At 42.9% G+C, this 20,639-nt stretch overlaps 1 protein-coding gene across 2 annotated transcripts in view; it reads right to left on the bottom strand.

Moving 5' to 3' along the window:
- The window catches only part of LOC117229120 (lachesin), a 593,951-nt gene that overhangs the window by 553,005 nt on the left and 20,307 nt on the right, over positions 1-20,639 (bottom strand). For both annotated transcript variants that reach the window (XM_033485304.2, XM_076523789.1), the window contains exon 3: positions 19,492-19,600. In XM_033485304.2, the coding sequence (XP_033341195.1) occupies positions 19,492-19,564 (73 nt within the window). In that variant the 5' untranslated portion in view covers positions 19,565-19,600. The remainder of the gene's footprint in view (positions 1-19,491; positions 19,601-20,639) is intronic.

Here is a 20,639-nt window from a genome sequence, read left to right as displayed (position 1 = left end):
CCTACGAAGTTGCTCCGCCCTTTCTGTACTCTGATTTCCTGGTCTATTCCCTTTCGATCCTGCCGGTCGATCTTCCAGCATCGATAAGGGACAAACTCGGCCGAGCAACGGTAACACGTGACTATCGCTTCCAGCGGGATAATCGAGGAGGACTCCGGGCAAAGATGGAAATGCATTCTGATCTCACAGTCGCGAGTTAATGGTGTTAACCCAGTTTCCACAGTCCCCGGGAAGAATCGATCTTCCGTAGATAGTTCGGCCGATTCCCCTGATCCCGAGATCGTAATTAGTCGGATAAATAAGGTAGGAACGGGAACACGGGGTGTTCGGTACCGAGCCGATCGAGTTTAAGAGTCGACCGAGGCGCGTCTCGATGCGCGGCGACGCGGGAAAGAAATTTCGAAATTTCCTAATCGTTAAACCGAGGCGACTGCAACCACGTCCGCGAAACCAATTGGATCGTTCGATAACTACCGCGCAAAATCCATCCGCAACCGATAAGAACGAAAACCGAACTGATTGAGAAGACATCGCGAGGTACGTATGTGCACCGATCAGGACGGAACGCGAAACAGAACACGATTCGATCGTTTCTACAAACTCGAAAGCTTGCATTTGAACGTAAAATTGTTAAGTTTCGAGGATCTATTTGCTTATTTGGCATCAACGGGCCAAACGCAATTTATTTATTTATGAATTATAGTTTTATTATTATTTATTATATTCTTTTAATTATTTATTATTTTATTTCTATATTTATTATTTATGTACTATTATTAATTATGATTATTATTATTTATTTATTAATTGCTCTACAAAATAATAATATATATAATATAATAGTATTATACAGAGTGTTCTAAAATTATGGCATTTCCGAGAAATGAGGGATTCCTGAGGTGATTTGAAGCAACTTTTTCCTTTACAAAAATTTTCTCCGAGCCATCGTTAATGAATTATCCATGAAAAACACTGACCAATAAGGGGCGAGTTCGCTCGGCGTTAGGCAACCGAGCTCCGTGCGCTCGTTGCCTCGGCCGCCGCGCGCCAGCCAAGCTCGCCTCCCATTGGTCACTGTTTTTCATTAATAACTCGTAAACAAAGCCGCAGATTGCATTTTCGCTGAGGAAAAAGTTACTTCAAATAACCTCAGGAACCTCATAATTTGTTCACTCTGCATAATAATAATAATATAATAATATATAATAATAATAATAATAGTAGGAATTATATATATATTATTCCTACTATTATTATTATTATTATATATTATTATATTATTATTTTATTATATTATTAATATATGTTACTAATATATTATATATATATATATATATATTAGTATTATTAATTACTACTATTATTATTATTATATATTATTATATTATTATATATATAAAACTCTATATAACCCTATGCCGCAGACAAAAGTAGTTATCAACGGTTCAAAGATCATTTTCAAACGGCTCCCTAAAACAATTCGGGACCGGAACGTGGACATTCGAGGACGGGGCAACGGGTGAACCTAAATCAAGGTGTAGGAAGTGGAACAGGTGCGAGCCGGGGTCAGAGAAATGGAACGGAGCGGAGGAGGCGGAATCCTTCGGAAGACAATTCAGATGACTTCCATGGCACAGAGGCTTCCGGAAGACAGGAGGACGGGCAAAATTGCTTCGTTGCCGGCCTCTGGCCGCGACGTTCCCCGTAATTACGTTGTCCGTCGAGTCAATGAGAAACGAAAGCTCCGCAAAAAGCAAAGCCCTGCGGAGCTTGCCGCGCGGCGGCAGGAGAATCGCGGGGGTGGTTGTAACGCGAAACGATCCGACAGATTCTATTTGTTGCCGCGAGCCGGCCGGACGTAACGGTTCATTCGATAAACTACGATGGTTTATCAGAAGCTAAATAGAATTCCTTGCGCTGCGAACGCGCGAGCGCCGTCCCGAAGCTCCGCGGCGTCGGACGATCGCAGCGTGGAGCGAACCCGGCGACCGGCCATATTTTTCCATTGTTTGTTCAAAGGATGAGCCCCGGGTTTTACCGGGCGTTCCCCGGGACGCCGTCGATCCCGTCGCGCTAAAAAGACACGGGCTCGTTAGCGGTCGCGTGCAATCGCCGAAAGAACGATCGTCGTACGTGGTCGTTCCGGAAGAAAACTCCGGTTCTTGTCCCGGCCATTCCAACCGGCCCCGCCCGACAAATTCGCGTCCACCTTTTTTCCAGGAGATTCGTTTGGTCTAGTCGATGGAGGAATATCCACGGAGAGAATTCAGCGGAGACCGAGACTACTACATATTTTCTACCTCTTTCTAGACATCTACACCGTTGTTACCTTCCATTCCGTCGATTTAATCAGCAACGACCGCTTTTAGCTGCCATCGGGCGCCCCGCGAACCGACGCTGTCGAATTACCATTAATTAAGGTACGGTAATGTCTCTCTAACTGACGCTCTCAGATTGTGCACGAAAATGGACAATTTGGGAAAGAGGTGACACGATTATTCGATTCTCGCGGTTCATTTTTATATTAGGTGGCTTACCGGAAAGTTCTGTCCGTTTTTGAATTGAGATATAACACGATTTTCATACATTTAATAATATTTATTGGTGAATATACTTTCTATCGTTACTTACGACTTGTAAATGCCATTTTTAAAAAATGATTTATTTTTAGAGGCGAAGAACTCAACCAGTGCTTGGTTGGCATCAGCTTCGGTTTTGAATTTTTTTCCTGTAAAAAGTTTTGCAAAGAGAGAAACAAGTGATAATCGGAGGGTGCTAGGTCTGGGCAGTATGGTGAATGCGACAGAATTTCCCAGCCTGGCTCTGCGATTTTCTGACGAGTCGTCGAAGCAGCATGTGATCTGGCATTATCATCGGTAGCCATGTTTTCACGATCGCGTCTCACTTAATAACGACATGAGACATCTTTGTTTCAGTTTATTTAGGAGAGTACATGCGTGTAAATGCAATGATAAAGAGAGATAGTCATATATGTCTCAAATCAACATGTGCATATGGATTGAAACTTGAAGTGACACTATCGGACAGAACTTTCCGGTAAGCCTAATAGTTACGAATTGTCAATACAGTAATGTCTCTCTAATTGACGCCTAGATCTCCTCTTCCCAAATTGTCCAATTCTGTGGACAATCTAGGCGTCAATTAGAGAGACATTACTGCAGTGGCATTTACGTGCGTGGAACCTGCTCGAACGTTTAGAAATAAATCGTGTTGGTTGTTTTAATTTTAATCTAATTTTAATTCGGTTAAATTGCGCGTAGACGACGATGACTAGACTCTGAACGTTCGTGCGAGTCAATCGTAATGAGAAAAAGCTACGGTAATGCCTCTCTAATTGACGCTCAGATTGTCCCCAAAAATGGACAATTTGGGAATAGGAGATACGATTATTCGAGCCTTGCAGTTAATTTTTATAATTACGAATTGTCAACGATTGTAAAAATGAGCCACAGGGCTCGAATAATCGTATCTCCTCTTCCCAAATTGTCCACTTTTGTGGACAATCCAGGCGTCAATTAGAGAGACATTACTGCACAGTAAATTCTCCCTAATCGACGCTCTGGTTTGGAAACAAAAATGGACAATTTGGGAAGAAGAGATACGATCATTCGAGCCCTGGAGCTCATTCTTACAGTTATTAACAATTCGTAACTATAAAAGTGAACCGAAAGGCTCTAATAATCGTATCTCCTTTTTCTAAATTGTCCATTTTTGTGGACAATCTAGGCGTCAAAGTAAATTCTCCCTAATTGACGCTCTGGCTTAGAAACAAAAATAGACAATTTGGGAAGAGGAGGTACGATATTCCAGTCTTGCGGCTCGTTTTCATTGTTGTTGACAATTGGAAATTATAAAAATGAACCGAAAGGCTCGAATAATAGTATCTACTCTTCCCAAATTGTCCATTTTTGTGGACAATCTGAGCGTCAGTTAGGGAGACATTACTGTAATTATAAAAACGCGATGGAAGGATCGAACAATCGTATCTTCTGTTCATAAATTATCCATTTTTATGGCCGCCTTGCGGCTCATTTTTATAGTTGTTGACAATTCATAACTATAAAAATGAACCGCAAGGATCGAATAATCGTATCTCCTCTTCCCAAATTGTCCATTTTTGTGGATAATCTAAGCGTCAATTAGAGAGATATTACTGTAATTACAAACAGCGGCGAAGATGGAGATATCGGACGGAATTTCGCGACGTTTCGTCCGCAGTCGAACGCGCCGTCTCCATCCGTGCGGCGTCCGTCCGGTGACGTTCCGGCTCGTGTAATCACCGGCGAATATGGTCGTTGCATATTTATATAAAAATCAATCCGATGTAACGGGATACGCGGCGGCGATGTCGGCGTGGTTCGCCGTTTAATAGAGTGTGCAGCGAGCGCAATCGGCCGGCTAGCATGATAAATAGGCGCCGCGAAACGTCCATTCTAACGAGTGGCTTTTTTTCGCACGAGTGTGCCTACTCGACGCTCGATGATATTCGTTCCCCTTTTCACGGCTACCAAAGCCACCGGCTCCCCGTCATTTATGCGGCCGTCAAACCGGGTCCCGCGGATCACTTTATACATTTTCTGCGTCGTTGGGCGCCCACTTTTGCCACCGCATAATGCACGCTTCTCGCCGCGGCTCGGTACCGTCGCGCGTCCCATCGCGTCGCGGCGGCGACGACGACGACGACCGACGCGAATATCCAGGACGAGAGCCCGTCCGTGACGACGGAGACGATCGAGCACGTGTGAACGTCATTCACCGGCACGCGACCCGCTTCTATGTAAACTCGTCGCGGAGCCTGGAATTCGAAGCGGCCTGGCACAATCGTCGGCCCAGAATATACCGATACCAGCACGTACACACTGATCAATAGACTGCGGATATATGTACTCGTGCATTCGCCGCTCGTAAAAGTCCACAAAATTGACGACGCTCTTGTTTCCGTCTCGATGCCTCGATCTGTTCAAACACGCGACTCTATTTCTTTCTCTTACCTGTTCGCCGATGTTACCCTTTCGGATCGACGTTGATAATCTTATTTCATCCGATGACACGCTGTTAATCCTAGAACGACCCTCTGGGGTGACCGACGATACCACGAAATTTTTCATTTGACTGCTGACGTGCGAATAAATGTTGAAACATTCGTACATTGTAGTCTATATATAAAGTATCATATTAATAATAAAATTATATTAATATTGCAATATAATACTATTATATTATTTTTTTTTATTATAATATAATATTATTATATTATTATATTAATATTGCAATATAATACTATTATATTATAATAAAAAATATATATAATATAATAGTATTATATTGCAATATTAATATAATATTTTAATATATATTTTGTTATATGTATATTAATATAACATATTAATAATAATATTAATATATCCATCTATAATATTAATAATAATAATACATGTATAATATTTACTATATAATATATATAATATATGTTTTATTATATTTCGAAAATTATCAACTACATTTCAATTATTAAGACTTTATTTTTGGCTGTTTTCAACCCCGCAATTTTACTTACGCCAAAAACTAGAAAAGGGTCGCATTCTGGGGTTGAATGTCACCATAAAATTTCTTGTGTTACGATGAATCTTATAATTATTTCTTCGGTGTGTGTGTGTGTGTTTTACTTATTTCTTTAATTATTTAATATCGATGAAAAATTTGTGCTTCGCTCGCGAGGAATGACGAAACTGTGATAACAAAACATAATTTCAGACGGGTGCCCCAATGATTTGAGTTGCATTTCACATTTCTGCTCAATTTACTGCTGAAACTGTACAACTTATTGTCACATTTTGGTCATTTCTCTGGCAACAGACACTAAATTTCATTGATACGAAGAAATTTTAAGTAGAACCGCGGATTTTATGCATTTGTTGTATTTAACCCTAGAAAGATAACCATATGACAACGTACGTAAAAGATAACCATACGCTTCAGAGGCGCATGCTTTTCTAAGGCGTCAATTTTATACTAACAATGGATATTTATTTAAGTTAATCTAGTCATTTTAAAGGTTCGGCATTATTGTAAAAATAAAATGCATTTATATTATATTTTTTTATATTTTAAGTAATTTTAAACTTAAATCACTAGACCTCTATGAAAAATTAACAAAAATCAACAGTCTTCGCAGGCGCCTCTGCGACGTAGGTTATCTTTCTCGGGTTAATGTCCTTTGGATTATTTGGAGAGCGAAAGACGATCGATCGCCTATACGCGATCCAAAGCGAAAGATTGACGCGCTCGCAGAAAGAACTATCAACTACGAAGAAAAATGTTCCCCAACGTTCGCAGATTTTTCGCGGCCTGCGGAATTCGATGGCACGTGTTCCGGCGCATTGTTGGCGCGCTAAAAGGGTCAGCTGTAGGGCGAGACGGCGGAGAGGCGAAACGCAAGAAGGCAGCAACGAGGTAATGCGCGCGTATTAAGTGGCGTGCAGGTCGGTGCAACGGCACTAATGTAAATTTAATGTCTCAAGTTTGAATGCGGCTGGCCTCGGCCGGGGATAACATCTTAAATATGTTTTTGCATTTACTCGGGGGTCGGCGGGGCGGCAGGAGAAGAAGGAACGTGACCATGCCGAGGGAAAAGAGAAAGTTTCGAAGGCGCGCGAGGGCGCGCGTACGAGGCCGTCACGAGCCCCGAAGCCGAGCGAGCAGCTGCCGGCAGGTGAGGTTCTTTTTCCAAAGGATTTCCACCACGTTTTCCTCCTGCCATTTCTCTTTCCACGGCACAAAGGCTACATCAAGAATCTACGATCTCGCTGCTGCCGACCAGGGGAATACCAGAAGTTTTTCCATTCGCTGGAACGACGCCGGGAGAGACGTAAGCACGGCCTGCCCCTATTTCGCTCCTACACGGAATTTCCCTCCAGCTCCGGCCGGGTCCCCTTTTTTCGCCATCTTCTCTCGCTCGAGCCGCGCGACAATGCTTAGCGAAATCGTGGCGAAATACCGAGGATCCAGGCGATCACGCGGATAGAGACAGAAATCGTCGGCGAACCGTCGTCTACCGATCGACGCCGCCTCGTAATGGGGCGCCCCAGAAGGAAGCGAGATATCCTTCGTTCCGCGAACCACACCTTCGCCGAAGAGCTCTACGCGGCATACAAATTGTCGGCCGAACTCCCGCCGACTATTCTCGACCTCTTCGCGGCTCTAACGAATACGTAACAAAGCGGAGAACACTTTTCCCGGATCATCGGGGGGAATAACGCCGCGACGCGCTCGTTGCAGAATGCATCTCTCCGTCGATCATTCTCGAGATACCGGAGGCGAGGCGACAAATTCTGAAACGTTCCGTGGCGCGACGAAGTGACGGATAAGAGATCGACGATAATGATCCGACGGATAATCATCGTTTATTTGCGAGGAAGAAGAAGAAGAAGATACGAGTTTCGCGAGAATTCTACGCGGTTCGGGGCGGAAACGAGAGACCTTCGAATCTTGCATCTTGATATTCCGCGTGCATCGACGCAACTGTCATCGTTATTATTCGAAGTACATATACAGGGTGTTTCAAAATGATGTTACGTCCGGGAAATGATTTTACTTACTACAGCAATGTCCCCCTAACTGACGCTAAGATGTTTGTTATAAAAGTAACGATAAGACATTTATTCTGATTTTTAACAAGTGCTATTCTAATAAACAACACATAAATGTATCGTTACGATACGAAATAATCGTAAATTAAAAAATTAGTGACCCGTCATTTTGACGGGTTCCGTAAATCTAGCGTTAAATAATCGAACGATCACTCCGTGTTCGATTATTTAACGCTAGAACTACCGAGCCCTAAATGCGACTAATATACATTGTTTTGCAACAATGACAAGATTGGATTTCGTTAAACTTCCTACGATGTTTATCACAATAGATGCCTCAATGAAGAAGTTCATGTACAAAATTTCTGAGTAAGATATTTTGACAGTATCAGAGATTGTGAGAGAAGAACCTACATACCAGTTTACAGTAATGTCTCCCTAATTGACGCTGAGATTATGCACAAAAATGGACAATTTGGGAACAGAAGATACGATTATTCGAGCCTTGCAGCTCGTTTTCTATAGTTCTTGACAATTCGTAACTATAAAAACGAGTCGCAAGGTTCGAATAATCGTATCTCCTTTCCCCAAATACTTCATTTTAGTCGACAATCTGAGCGTCAGTTAGAGGGACATTACTGTACTACTTACTTCAGGGATTCCTGAGGTTATTTTAAGTAACTTTTTCCTTAGCGCAAACGCAATCCGCGGCTTTGTTTGCGAGTTATCAACGAAAAATGCTGACCAATGGGTGACGATCGCGGCTGGCACAAGACGGCGGTTCGTTTAAATTTTCGTTATAGGCTCAGATAGAAAAGTTGAAAACATGAGATTTTTATTGTTAAGAATCCAATGTATAGCAACGTCGCAATCTATCGATTGTTACCATCGTAAAGATTATGATGGAAGAAGCGGTGACCGTTGCTCGCACGTTTTGTCTAAAACAAATGGTGCTCTCTGCCCGTCACTCTGTCTCTCTCTCTCTCTCTCTCTCTCTCTCTCTCTTTCACTTTGTAAGCGTGCATCGAGAACATAGCACATAATAAAGATTCTTTATCGCTTAACACACCTTTTCTTCCACTGAATATTTAACATTTATTTTCTTTTGTCATTCCAAGAAATGAGCCGTTTATTTTGAAAGTGGCATAAGTCACTTTACCGTAATGAAAAGTGGCGATTTTTTAACGTTTATACGGAATTATTTATACCGAGAAAAATATCAGTATCCTGAGATAACAAATACAAGTAAATCTTCTCGAAAGTTAGCATCCATATTTTTAAACGTGTTAAAACGCGAACCCTTAAATATATCGACTTAAAAACAAAGTGACTTATGCCACTTTCAAAATAAATAGCTCAAATCTTAAAAAAAAATAAAAAAAAATTCTAGTCGTTTAGTCGAAATTAAAATAAAGATACCGCGTTTTAGAAGAGTGTCCGAATAAATTTCTCCGACGCTGTAAATCCTTAACGTGGCCGCACAGCCGGCACAACGTAGCCTGCCATACCGTTTCATCGATAAACACGGTAATTCGGTTTCGAGTTCCCGAGCGAAAAGCTCGACGGATTTTTTTCCCCCCCAAGGAAACAATGCGATTGTTCTAGCCGTTTCGTTTCGGGAACGGAGAATGATTCCTCCGGACCGCTATGAAATCGACAAATCCTACGGCTGACGGTCCGGGTGGAAAAAAAAAGGAGGACAAAAAAAGAGCGGCATGAAAGAACCGGGATCCATTGAGATTCTACGGTTGACCGAACGAGTCCACGGTCTCGTGCACGGCACTTCGCAGGTGAACCGATACAGAGAGTATATTGGAACGGCAAACAGTGTGTATCGTCGAATTCGAGAATGCTTTATTCTGGCACATTCGCTGCCGATTCGGCATTCACGAGCCACGACGCACAGTCTGCGGGTTTCATATGCCACGTTTTCAGACCTTCCTATTATACGCGCTGACATTTTCTGTTTGAACTTCTGGTCCGGCGAAACGAGCATCGCGGTTCCGCCGCACGATCCGCGGAACAGCTCGAGCCGCCGGCTGCTCGAAAATCCGGCCGCGATTAAAGAATTATACGATCGAACTGCCGCATTCGTTTCCGCTTGATCGAGAGCGCCGGAGACTGCATTCGCGTCTGCTCGATCGAACGGGGCTTGGCTACATTTGCTTCTGCTCGATGCCGGGGACCGGTCCGTATTTGCTTCTGCTCGGTGGCGGAATGCGCGCGGAGCTCGTGGGAATGAAAATACATTGTACGTTCGTGGAAAATCGATAGCATCAAGATTCGCGCTTCAGCCGAGGAGAATCAAATTAATTCGATGCGTGCGAACTCGAAGAGCTCGAAACTTCTCGGCGGGAACATTTTCTCCGGCACTTCGCGGGATGATGGTGCGGTCGATCTCGCGCGGACCGAACGGAGAACTCGTCGCGGCTGGATACGACGGTTTAGGACGCTCCAGGAACGCGCGTGTCACTGGATTGCCACTTCTAGGTATCCGTGAACGGCCCAGCAACAAGCCGTTCCGAGAATTCGGATTTCTTAAATGTATTAGGTTGGGGAATAAGTTCGCAGCGTTTTTATATTTTCTTTTATTTTACAACGATTTTTTGCTGCTTGACAAAGTGTATAATGTTCATTCGATAGAGCTCTTTCTGCTCTATAAAACTGTGCTAATCGTCTTTTCGAGTAACTTAATTTTTTATTACTTTCGAGGCTTAGAAATGGAATATCCAGGAGGTGAAAAGCAACATTTTCGACACCTTCTCTTCTTCGCTTTTCATCGAGGCCAAAAAGCTGCCGAAGCAGCCCGGGACGTTTGCAACGTATACGAAGAAGGTGTCATAGGCGAGTCTACAGCATGGAAATGGTTTGCGAAGTTCAAAAATGGCGATTTTGACGTCGACGAGACGCCCCGCGGCGGAAGACCTTCTGAATTCGACGAAGAGCGTCTCGAAGCACTTTCGAAGGAGGACGGTCACCGAACGAGTCGTGAATTGGCCGAAAAAATGAACTGCGATCATAAAACGATTCTCAATCATCTTCATTCAATAGTATTTGCCGAAAAATTGGGAGCCTGGGTGCCTCGCGAGCTTAACGAAAACAACAAAGAAAATCGCCTTCAAATTGCTTGATAAAAACGCTACGAACTTATACCCCAACCCAATAGAATGACAGATCCACGGTCCTTCGACTACGATAATATCAGTCACGCCTGTAGATCAAAAGATTCGACTACAATCATCAAAATTCATCTGCAGTACGAACATGAACTGGATCGGCGACGAAGACAATACAACACGAAATAGGCAGACGATATCACGAACTAGGCAGACGACGTCACAACTCCATGGAACACGTTACAACGACATACGGAACGCGTTAGAACGCGAACGATCGCATCTTGCACTACACGCGAACTCTTGCAATTACAGTAGTCTCGCGAGCAAATATAATACATGCGGGACGACTTTCAAAACGGAACAACTTTTCCACGAGTGGAACGAATCGGTCGAGATTTGTCGAGATGTGAAAATATTTTTCTGAAAATTGCAATTCGATGGGATGACAAGAAATAATAAGTCACGTCCAAGTCGCGACGAAAAAGTTGATAAAACATCGCTCCATCATGTTTTCCTCGTTCCATCAAATTGTTACTTTTGCAAGCAATTTTTTTATAGATTGTCGAGTAAAGTAGATATTCCAACGTCTCCAAATCATCGAAATTGTTTAGTTTTTGGACGGTTCGCTGTTGTAGTTTTAAAAGGTGTTCGAATATACAGTGACCCATGAAAGTGTTCGTGCACCTTTTAAAACGCAATAACTTTTTTAAAACTGGACCAAGTGACTTGAATTTTTTTTAAATGATAGCAGGACTAATCTACCAGACGATGATCAAAACGCTTTTTTTACATTTTGTTATTACTTGGAATGACAAAAAAGAAGATAAAAGACTCTAGTTTTTGTAAAAACTCTAGTTTTTTTAATAGTTTAATTAAAGATCATCATTTTCAAAGATAAAGAAAGAAATTCGCTGTTTTTGAAATCTTTCAACGCCCGTAGCTCGTCTCTGGGTTAACCAATTTCGATCGAATTTTCAACCGCATATTATAATTAAGTTACCATAATTAAGTTACCGACATCTATGAGAGGCATTTCTTAAATGTCTATTATAGGCTGAGATAAAAAAAGTTAAAAAAACGAGAGTTTCTTATCTCTTTTTGTCATCCCAAGTAAGAGCAAAATTTAAAAGAAAAAAGGCATTTTAATCATCGTCTAGTAGACTAATCCCACTGTCACCTAAAAACAATTCGAGTCACTTAGTTTTAAAAAAGTTAATACCATTTAAAAGGAATCCGAACACTTTTGCGGCCCAGTGTATTTGTCCACGACGGTGGGCATCGAACGTTTAACCCTTAGCGCTCCGAAGGCGTTTGAACATTGAACAGCCGACACAATATTTTCAATTATTTCTCGCGGACGAATTGGTAAATGAAATTATAAAGGAAACCAACGATTACGCAGAAGATGTTCTAAACTTGAAAGAAATATCTAGTAACTCTATTTGGCAAAGCGAATGCTGTGATACTTGTCCAAGTAAACCCAGAATGCACATGGGAGATTGTTACCAAAGATATCGCACCATGGTGAATTACAAAATTAAAAATTTATATTTATAGTATATTATATAGTATATAGTAATAATATACTATATATAATATAAATATATAGTATTATATACTATATGTAATAGTACATAGTATTATATACTCTATATAATAGTATATAGTATTATATACTATATTATAATAGTATATAGTATTATATACTATATTATAATAGTATATAGTATTATATACTATATTATAATAGGATATAGTATTATATACTATATATAATAGTATATACTATTATATACTATATTATAATAGTATATAGTATTATATTAATATATATATAATAGTATATAGTATTATATTAATATATATATATAATAGTATATAGTATTATATTAATATATATATAATAGTATATAGTATTATATTAATATATATATATAATAGTATATAGTATTATATACTATATGTAATAGTATATAGTATCATAGTATATTATAATTTTAAGGACGTGTAATCTTTTCCGCTCAAAATAAGACTTCCTTTATCTCAGGCGCTCCGCTCCAAAAATATGCCGGAGTTGCTGGTAGGCGGTACTCGAGAAACGCGCGGAGCGCTGAGGGTTAAATTTGAAGCACAACATTACTTCGTTATTACGAAGCGTATCAGAACCGCCGGAGATTCGGCACACGTGTCCAGATACTCGAAGACGCAACAGTCGCGTCGCGCGGCGAGCGCGAAGCGTCGGATAATAGCAGATCGCGGACAGTTCGGGCGCGTATTCCCCGGGATCGGCACGGCCGATCGTACGGTCTCCTCGTGAAACAATTTGCCAAGGTAGTCGCGGTGGAATCAATGAGGGTCGCGGATTGCCACGCGATCCGGACGGATCCCGTCCGATCGGCGATGAGCCGAGGTCGTCGCGGGCCGTCGAGTCGCTCGCGACTCGTTCGACGGAAATTTGTTCGGGTCGGGAGCCGTCGACGGGTTCGTTCGTATGCATAGCCGGGTATGTTGATTGGCTGGCACGCAAAGTCGGTTCCCGCCGGCACCGACAAAGTCTATGGTCTGATGCACACGCTGCCTGCCTGCTTGCTTGCTGCCTGCTGCCTGCCAGCCAGCAGAGCCTGCCTGTCTTCCTGTCTGCGTACTTCCGCGTCTCCTTCCACCTGGCTCAACGACGGATATTGCATACGCGTTGTATTAATATGTATTTAAATTAGTGCCTCAAAGCGATCCGAGATTACGCGGCCCCGCCTTGGCGCCGGGTTACTCACGCGACCCGATTTTTACGCGGTTACTAGGTCACGGAGCACCCTAATTAACCCACGCGCTAGCGAACGCGTCGTCTTCCGAAAGTTTCTCGCAGACGGGGGTGCATCTATGCTTGAACGTGAAGGATGGCGGTTGAACCGGTGGTACGGATGGGTATAACAGGGGTCGTTTGTAGTCGGACGAGTAGAACAGCTGGTGTCTATGGTCAGACAAGTAGAGTAGGGTCCCGACGTTGTCGGACAAGCGAGGGCACCGACGACGACGACGACGACTCGGCCGATTCCTTCGACACTCTGAGAATGTAGAGATGAGGGTATAGGATAACGCAGTGAGATCTAACAAGTGGTGTAGCTGGCTATGTAGTCGGGCGAGCGGAGATACGGTGCGCGGTAGAAAGGTCCGACGAACGAGAACGATGAACAGGAAATGACTGCAACAAGTTGGATAGAAGGTTCTGGGTGGGTTCTGTAATCAGACAAGTAGTCCAATTGACTATAAGGGCAGGCAAGTAGAGTCGACGTGCTTATAGCCAGACAAGTAGAATGAGAATGTCCGAGGAGCAAAGACTTTCAGCAGAATACGATTGCGACAATAGAATCTAGTTGTCATCAGACAACTGTTGTTATTTCAGACAATTGTCTATATGGTCGGACAAGTATAGTTAACGCGACTTATAGCCAGAAGAGTTTCCATGTCGAGGAAAGTACGATAGAAATGTCCGAGGAGCAAAGACGTTCAGCAGACTATGACTGCGACGAGTAAAATAGAACCTGGCCACGATCAGACAACTGCTGTTATTTCAGACAATTGTCTATATGGTCAGACAAGTATAGTTAACGTGACTTATAGTCAGAAGAGTCTCCATGTCGACGAAAGTACGATAGAAACGTCCGAGGAGCAAAGACGTTCAGCAGAATACGACTGCGACGAGTAAAATAGAACCTAGCCATGATCAGACAACTATTGCCATTTCAGACGATTATCTATATGATCGAACAAGTATAGTTAACATGACTCTTAATCAGAAGAGTGAAACAAGAACAGTCCATATCGTGGAAGGTATAACAGAAACGTCCCAGGAGCAAAGACGTCCAGCAGGAAGTGACTGCAACAAGTAAAATAGAGGCCACCAATGATCCGACAAGTGGTCTAAGTATCCGGATGGTCAGACCGGTAGAACAGTGGTGCTTCATGAACAGGAGAGCGATCTCAGCGAAGATAATTGAAGCGATCCCCTGACCTATGATCGGAGAAGTAGAACAAGAACGAGTGGAACTCGGTTAAGTAGAATATGGGCAGCAACATGATCAGGCAAGTGGAACAGGTATCCGCTAAGTGAACCAAGTGAAATTTGAATAATCGACAGCCAGCCAACCGGGATAACAACTTGATGCCAGCCGGGTGACTCGAACAAGTGGAATCAGAACAACCAGCGATCGGATATGAAAAATACGGATTAAAATACAATGAGTCCAAAATGGAAGATTAACGCGGGGGTCACAGGTGACCGGGAATTGGGTTTGTTCGCGGTGCCGTGGGATTCGTCGGTGACCAGCGAAGCCAAGATCAATAGAGACATATAATTAGAGCAAAATTTCAATGCTTTGAAGTATTTTAATACTATCATTGTTAATGAAATAGTGCGTAGACGCTTCAGCGAAATAAATGCGTCGCGAATAAATCGCGAATTTTGCGCATTTATGGTAAAATTGAGTGGTCGCAATTTAAAATGCTAGAAAGATCGAAGGAATTTAAAAAATACGTATCGTTCTCAGCTCAATTCGAATTATCACCGACAGAAATAACTTGCTGTTTAATTTCTATTTCTTGCATTTCATGCGGATAAGTTTTATTTTCCATGAAAATCCGCGGTCTAGTCATTCTTTTTAACGTGCCTGTTGTAAATAATCGTATCACTCGTCGCGAACGTGTAAAATCCGTATGAAATTAGCGCGTCATTGAGCGTGTCAAAATCGAATCACGTGGCGGAGAAATCGGGAGAGTCGGAAGACGTTTATTTCGCCGGATGGCGAGCCGTTCTACTGATCGGATCGCTTAAAACTTGCAAGAACGGCGACTAAGGCGGCTCGGAGTTTACGCCGGGCTTAATATATCTTGTCGAGGGTCGGTATAGGGGAGCTGCTTTCTTATTTAGCGATAATTACGAGTTCCCGGGCCGTCTCCAGCGATCTTAAGACCTCCTTGCATCGGCTTCTCCCCATTGAGCGGAGAGCAGGGTCTCGATACTACGGCGAAGATATTGCACGTTGAATGGAAAATTGATTAACGCCACCGCCGCTAACACAATATGTTTTATCAGAGGCTGCTGATAACCCGCGGTTCTTCGTCGGGCTACTTATACACACTGATCCCGTCCCATCAGTGAACCAGCAGTTACGACGTCGTGCCGTGCCGTAACTCGGGCCACGATGTTTATTCGCCCCGGGATTTCCATGGCCCTTAGAAATGCGCCGCGATAAGTCGGTCCTGGTATTAACGGGCGGCAACTGGAGAAATTAGATGATTGATGGCCGCCTCTCCTATTCATAGACCGCGTCCAGGAAAAAAAAGGGACCCCCTGCGAAGTGACGGGTCGTCGGGAAACGACGCGTCGGATCCCCGGAATTACCGCGAGAGGAATCGCCGCAAAGACCACCGAAATTTTCTCATTGAACAAGAGCCAACGACGATCCAGTTCGTCGAGGATCGGGCTCTTAAATTATTCAAGTTTTTAGATTTATTTTAAGCCACCGTCGAGTTCGCGGAATTACATAGAACGTAGCGGATCACTGCGGCGGGACCAATTTTGCTGTACCTTTGCTTTATTTTCGGGGGTAATTTACTTTTATATTCGTTCGAATGAAGCATATTAAATGTTTGTTTTCGTAAAAATAAATAATATGAAAGACTGATCACATTATTATTTATCGAATAAGATGGGTTATATTGTTTCATTCACAAATATACAAAGTGAAGGACTAATAACTTTGTATTTATCGAATAAGATGAGTTAAATTGTTCCATTCACAATTATACAAAATAAAAAATTAATAACTTTGTATTTATCGAGTAAAACGTATTGGATTATTTTGTTCGAAAACAAACGAAATAATCGAACAGAAAAATTTAATATATATATTAATATATTAATATAATATAAATATAATATAATAATATATATATATTAATATATATATATATATATATATATATATATATATATATTTAATATATCTTAAAACATGAAGTTAATTATGCCCGAATACAAACCGCGAGCACAGCAGTTGGTCGCTGCACAGTAACCGGCTACGCTACTCGAAACGATCGTTCGAAATCCAAATCGTTTCGAATCTGAAATCTGTCATCGACAAGCAACGGCAAATACAGCTGCAAGTTTGTCGAAACGATCGCCGGCCCTCCGAGAAATAATACCGTAAGTTTATGCACCGCCGAGCACGATTCCAGCATTTTGCGACGGCAATTTTGTCGACGAATACGCGAAACGATAAATTTTTACAAGACACTATCCGCGAGCCGTTCGTACGAAATTTCAGCAACGTGTAAATTTTAACGCGATATCATAATTGTTACTTTGTCGTATAATGCGAGGAACGTTCGCTCACCGGAGGGCGTTCGCTCATTGCGCACAGATCGGCTTAATTAGATCGCGCGGATTTTTCCAGCAAAGTATGGCGGACTCGTTTAATGGAGGTGCCATTATCTCGAAACACGAAACGGAATGAACTTTCCGGCCGCCGACGTTCCCGTTTTTATGCAATCTCTCCGGCTTAGGGAAATAATTAATAATAGTAATGCAGAAAATGTCACTGTAACTTGATTTGCCGCCACGCAAACAAAGTTGCGTGTCCGACCAGCAGTTTCATCGGCAGCGAGGAGTTTTTGGCTCGCGGGGCGCAGTTTCTGGCACGCTCCGGCCATTATCTATCATACAGGTTGACACCCACGTTTCCCGTTAATTGCGAACACGGGGAACCTCGCGTTTCACCGTGCAAACACCGTCGCGTCGCGACGCCGCGCGACGGCTGGCCGACTACGGATCCGTTCGCTCGCTTCCTCGCTTCCTCGTTTCCTCGCTCGCTCGCTCGCTCGCGGGTTATCTACCGCTAAAAGAATGAATTCGTCTTATCGTCCTCGGGTTTAGCTATTCAGCCAGTCGCGCTCGTTAAATGTAAAGCAGCTTAAATAGCTGCTTGAGGAACGAGACTCGAGCGCGACATCGGTGCTGCTCTCCCGACTCTATTTCGCATCGCTCTCGCCGATGTGCTGGCAAGATCGTTAATCCCTCGAGCTAATCTTTCGATGGAATCTATTTCAATCACTGCGGCTACGAAAATGCAAAACTCGCGTTCACCGTTCGCAAATTTAACCCATTCCGGACGAGCGTCGGCGTATCGACGACATCGGGATTGCACGGATTTGATCGCGTGCGTAAAAAACGGGCAGGGTACATTGTCTGTTGACTTTTGCCATTATTTATGTCTTTGGTGCACGATCGAACGTTTCCACGGGTAAATATTCGGAGCACTTCGAAACGTCCAGGGTCCGAAAACCGAACTCAAATAAGCAGCGCCAAGAGAATTTCATCGAATCGATTCCGACGATTGTCGAGATATTTCGGCCGCGTCTTGACCCTTAGCCGCAGACGCGATAGTTGACAATCAGTTTATCGTCGCTGTCGGTAACAAGCATTTCGACTTAGGGTCCTAAAATAGATATCGGATCGCCGTTGCTTCGGAAGTTGTCCTATCGCGAAATAGGGTAGCGCAGCCGGTTACTGTGCAGAGAACAACTGCCGTGCCCGCGGTTTGTATTCGGGCATAATTAACTTCATGTTTATCGATTAAGATATATTCAATCTTTCTGTTCTCTTATTTCGTTCGTTTTCGAATAAAATAATCCGATACGTTTCACTCGATAAATACAAAGTTATTAGTTTCTTATTTTGTATAATCGTGAATGAACAAATTTAACACATCTTATTAGATAAATACAAAGTTATTAGTCATTCGTTCGAAACGGAATCGACTTTTGACGAAAGTTAATCTAAAAAAGCAGTCCGTTAAATCGCGAACGATTGGAAACAAACTGATTCGCGTCCAAGGCAACTGGAGGGTGCGAAACGATAAAAGTTCCAGCGACGCGGGAAGCAATGAACAAGTATAGACGGCATAATAATTGCTACAGTGTGAAGAAGGCATAATCGAAGTCCGGATGAAGCTGCGTCGCGAGTGGTGCAATGGCAATAATTTCGGGCGGACGTAACGCGGCGCAACGTGTCGTTAAGGTACGTAATTGCCTTTACGACTCGATAGGAAGATTCGTACGGCGGACTGTTTCTTTTGATGGTGGAATAATAGTTTCCGGTCGAGGAGGCGGGGCGGGGAGGTAGGGCGCGTTCGACCGTTTTTTCCGCGGCGGTCGAAACGGTTTCGTTGGAATAGCTCGCGTGCCCGGGTTCCGCACGGCCGGATTCCATTCGAGGTTCCGGGTCTCGCGAATCTAATCGAAATATAATACTAATTCACTTGATATAAACCGGCGGCGTTCTTCCCGGCCGTTGCTCGCGGCGTAATTATTTACCGGGGCCGTTCGTAGTTGGTACACGTTTCCTTTATAATTACGTGAATTCCATTAGCGGCGGCGCCCCCGCAATAGATGTAACGCGTATTACCGACCGAAATACTTTTCTTTTACGCCGGGGCCCCTTAAACGAAAATAGATTCCGCCGTTTTCCGCGGCGAATTAAAACGTAAATTACAATGTGCCGCGAACGGCGCCCCTCCTTCCCCTCCTTATCTTTCGTGGTTTATACGAGTGGCTGTGCAAAAGGAAACCAAGGGGAATCTGAACGTCGCGATCTTAAAGCGACGATTCATTGCCGATCTTTCCGCGCGGCGGATTAACGATCGCGCAAAACCGGCTTTCGTCGCCGAGCTCTTTGTTACGGCGCATCGATTTCTAAGGGAACTTGCCTTGGCACATGATGGTGATGATGTGCAGTATGCTGATCGTCAGGTACCGTCTTCTTCCCAGAGTGTCCGCCATTTTCTCGCCGTTCCGATCACAGACCTCGATGCTTATCTGCAACAATTCGAACGGGACACTGTTAAAGCCGATCTTCGCTAATTGATTTCTTCAAATCTAACGCGGTCTTGCCGCAGAAATCTAGAGAATTGTACGGTTGTGATTGTATTGGGTTGGCAACTAAGTAATTGCCGATTTTTGTTCGATGAAATAAAAAATTGTACACGACACTTCTGAAAGTTTAATAATAGATCATTTTGGACACGCCATTCCCTTGGTCCGTTCGGATCTTCTTGAGTAGGTTGACGGATTTTCCGGGTTATATTCTATTATTAGCGCGACGGTTAGCGAAAACGGAATTCGCTAGCCTATATTCGCTATATTTATTGGGTTGGCAACCCAAGTAATTGCCGATTTGTTCAATGAAATAAAAAATTTTTTCTTACTTGGAACGAAGTTTAATCTGTAATGTATTTTCCATTTTGTTCGATGACCTTTTGCCATCTCTCTGACAACTTGAAAATTCCGCGCTCGTAGAAAGTCTGATTCTTTTCGGCCAAAAACTGAGTTAAGCGAGATTTTACAGCGCGTCGTCGTCATTAAAAGTTTTACCACGAAGGGAGTTGTCCAGGGATCGAAATAAGTGGTAATCCGATGGCGCGAAATCAGGGCTATATGGTGGTGGGTGTAACATCGATTCCCAACCAATATCCATGAATTTTTGCCGAGTGGACAAAGACGTGTACGGCCTAGCATTGTCCTGCTGGAAAATGACACCTTTACGATCGACCAATTCTGGTCGCTTTTCCTTGACCGCTGCATTCAATTTGTCCAGTTGCTAACATTCGCGGATAATAAAAAATAACATAATAATAATAATAATAATTTTATAATATAACATTTACGGATATCATAAAAATGGGAGTGAGAGACATCTATAACTGAAATCGGCAATTACTTAGTTGCCAACCCAATACATTTTCTCGGTTGTAAGTTTTTTAATCCTAGTTTCTTGTTCGATTTTCTTCAAATTTTTCCTATGCCACCGCAATCAATTTCGACGCGTCGAAAAAAATCCGAAGAGGAAAATTTTTTT

This window comes from Megalopta genalis, chromosome 7 (assembly GCF_051020955.1).
Source record: "Megalopta genalis isolate 19385.01 chromosome 7, iyMegGena1_principal, whole genome shotgun sequence".
Classification (NCBI taxonomy): domain Eukaryota; kingdom Metazoa; phylum Arthropoda; class Insecta; order Hymenoptera; family Halictidae; genus Megalopta; species Megalopta genalis.
This window is presented reverse-complemented; position numbering and strand designations above follow the sequence as displayed.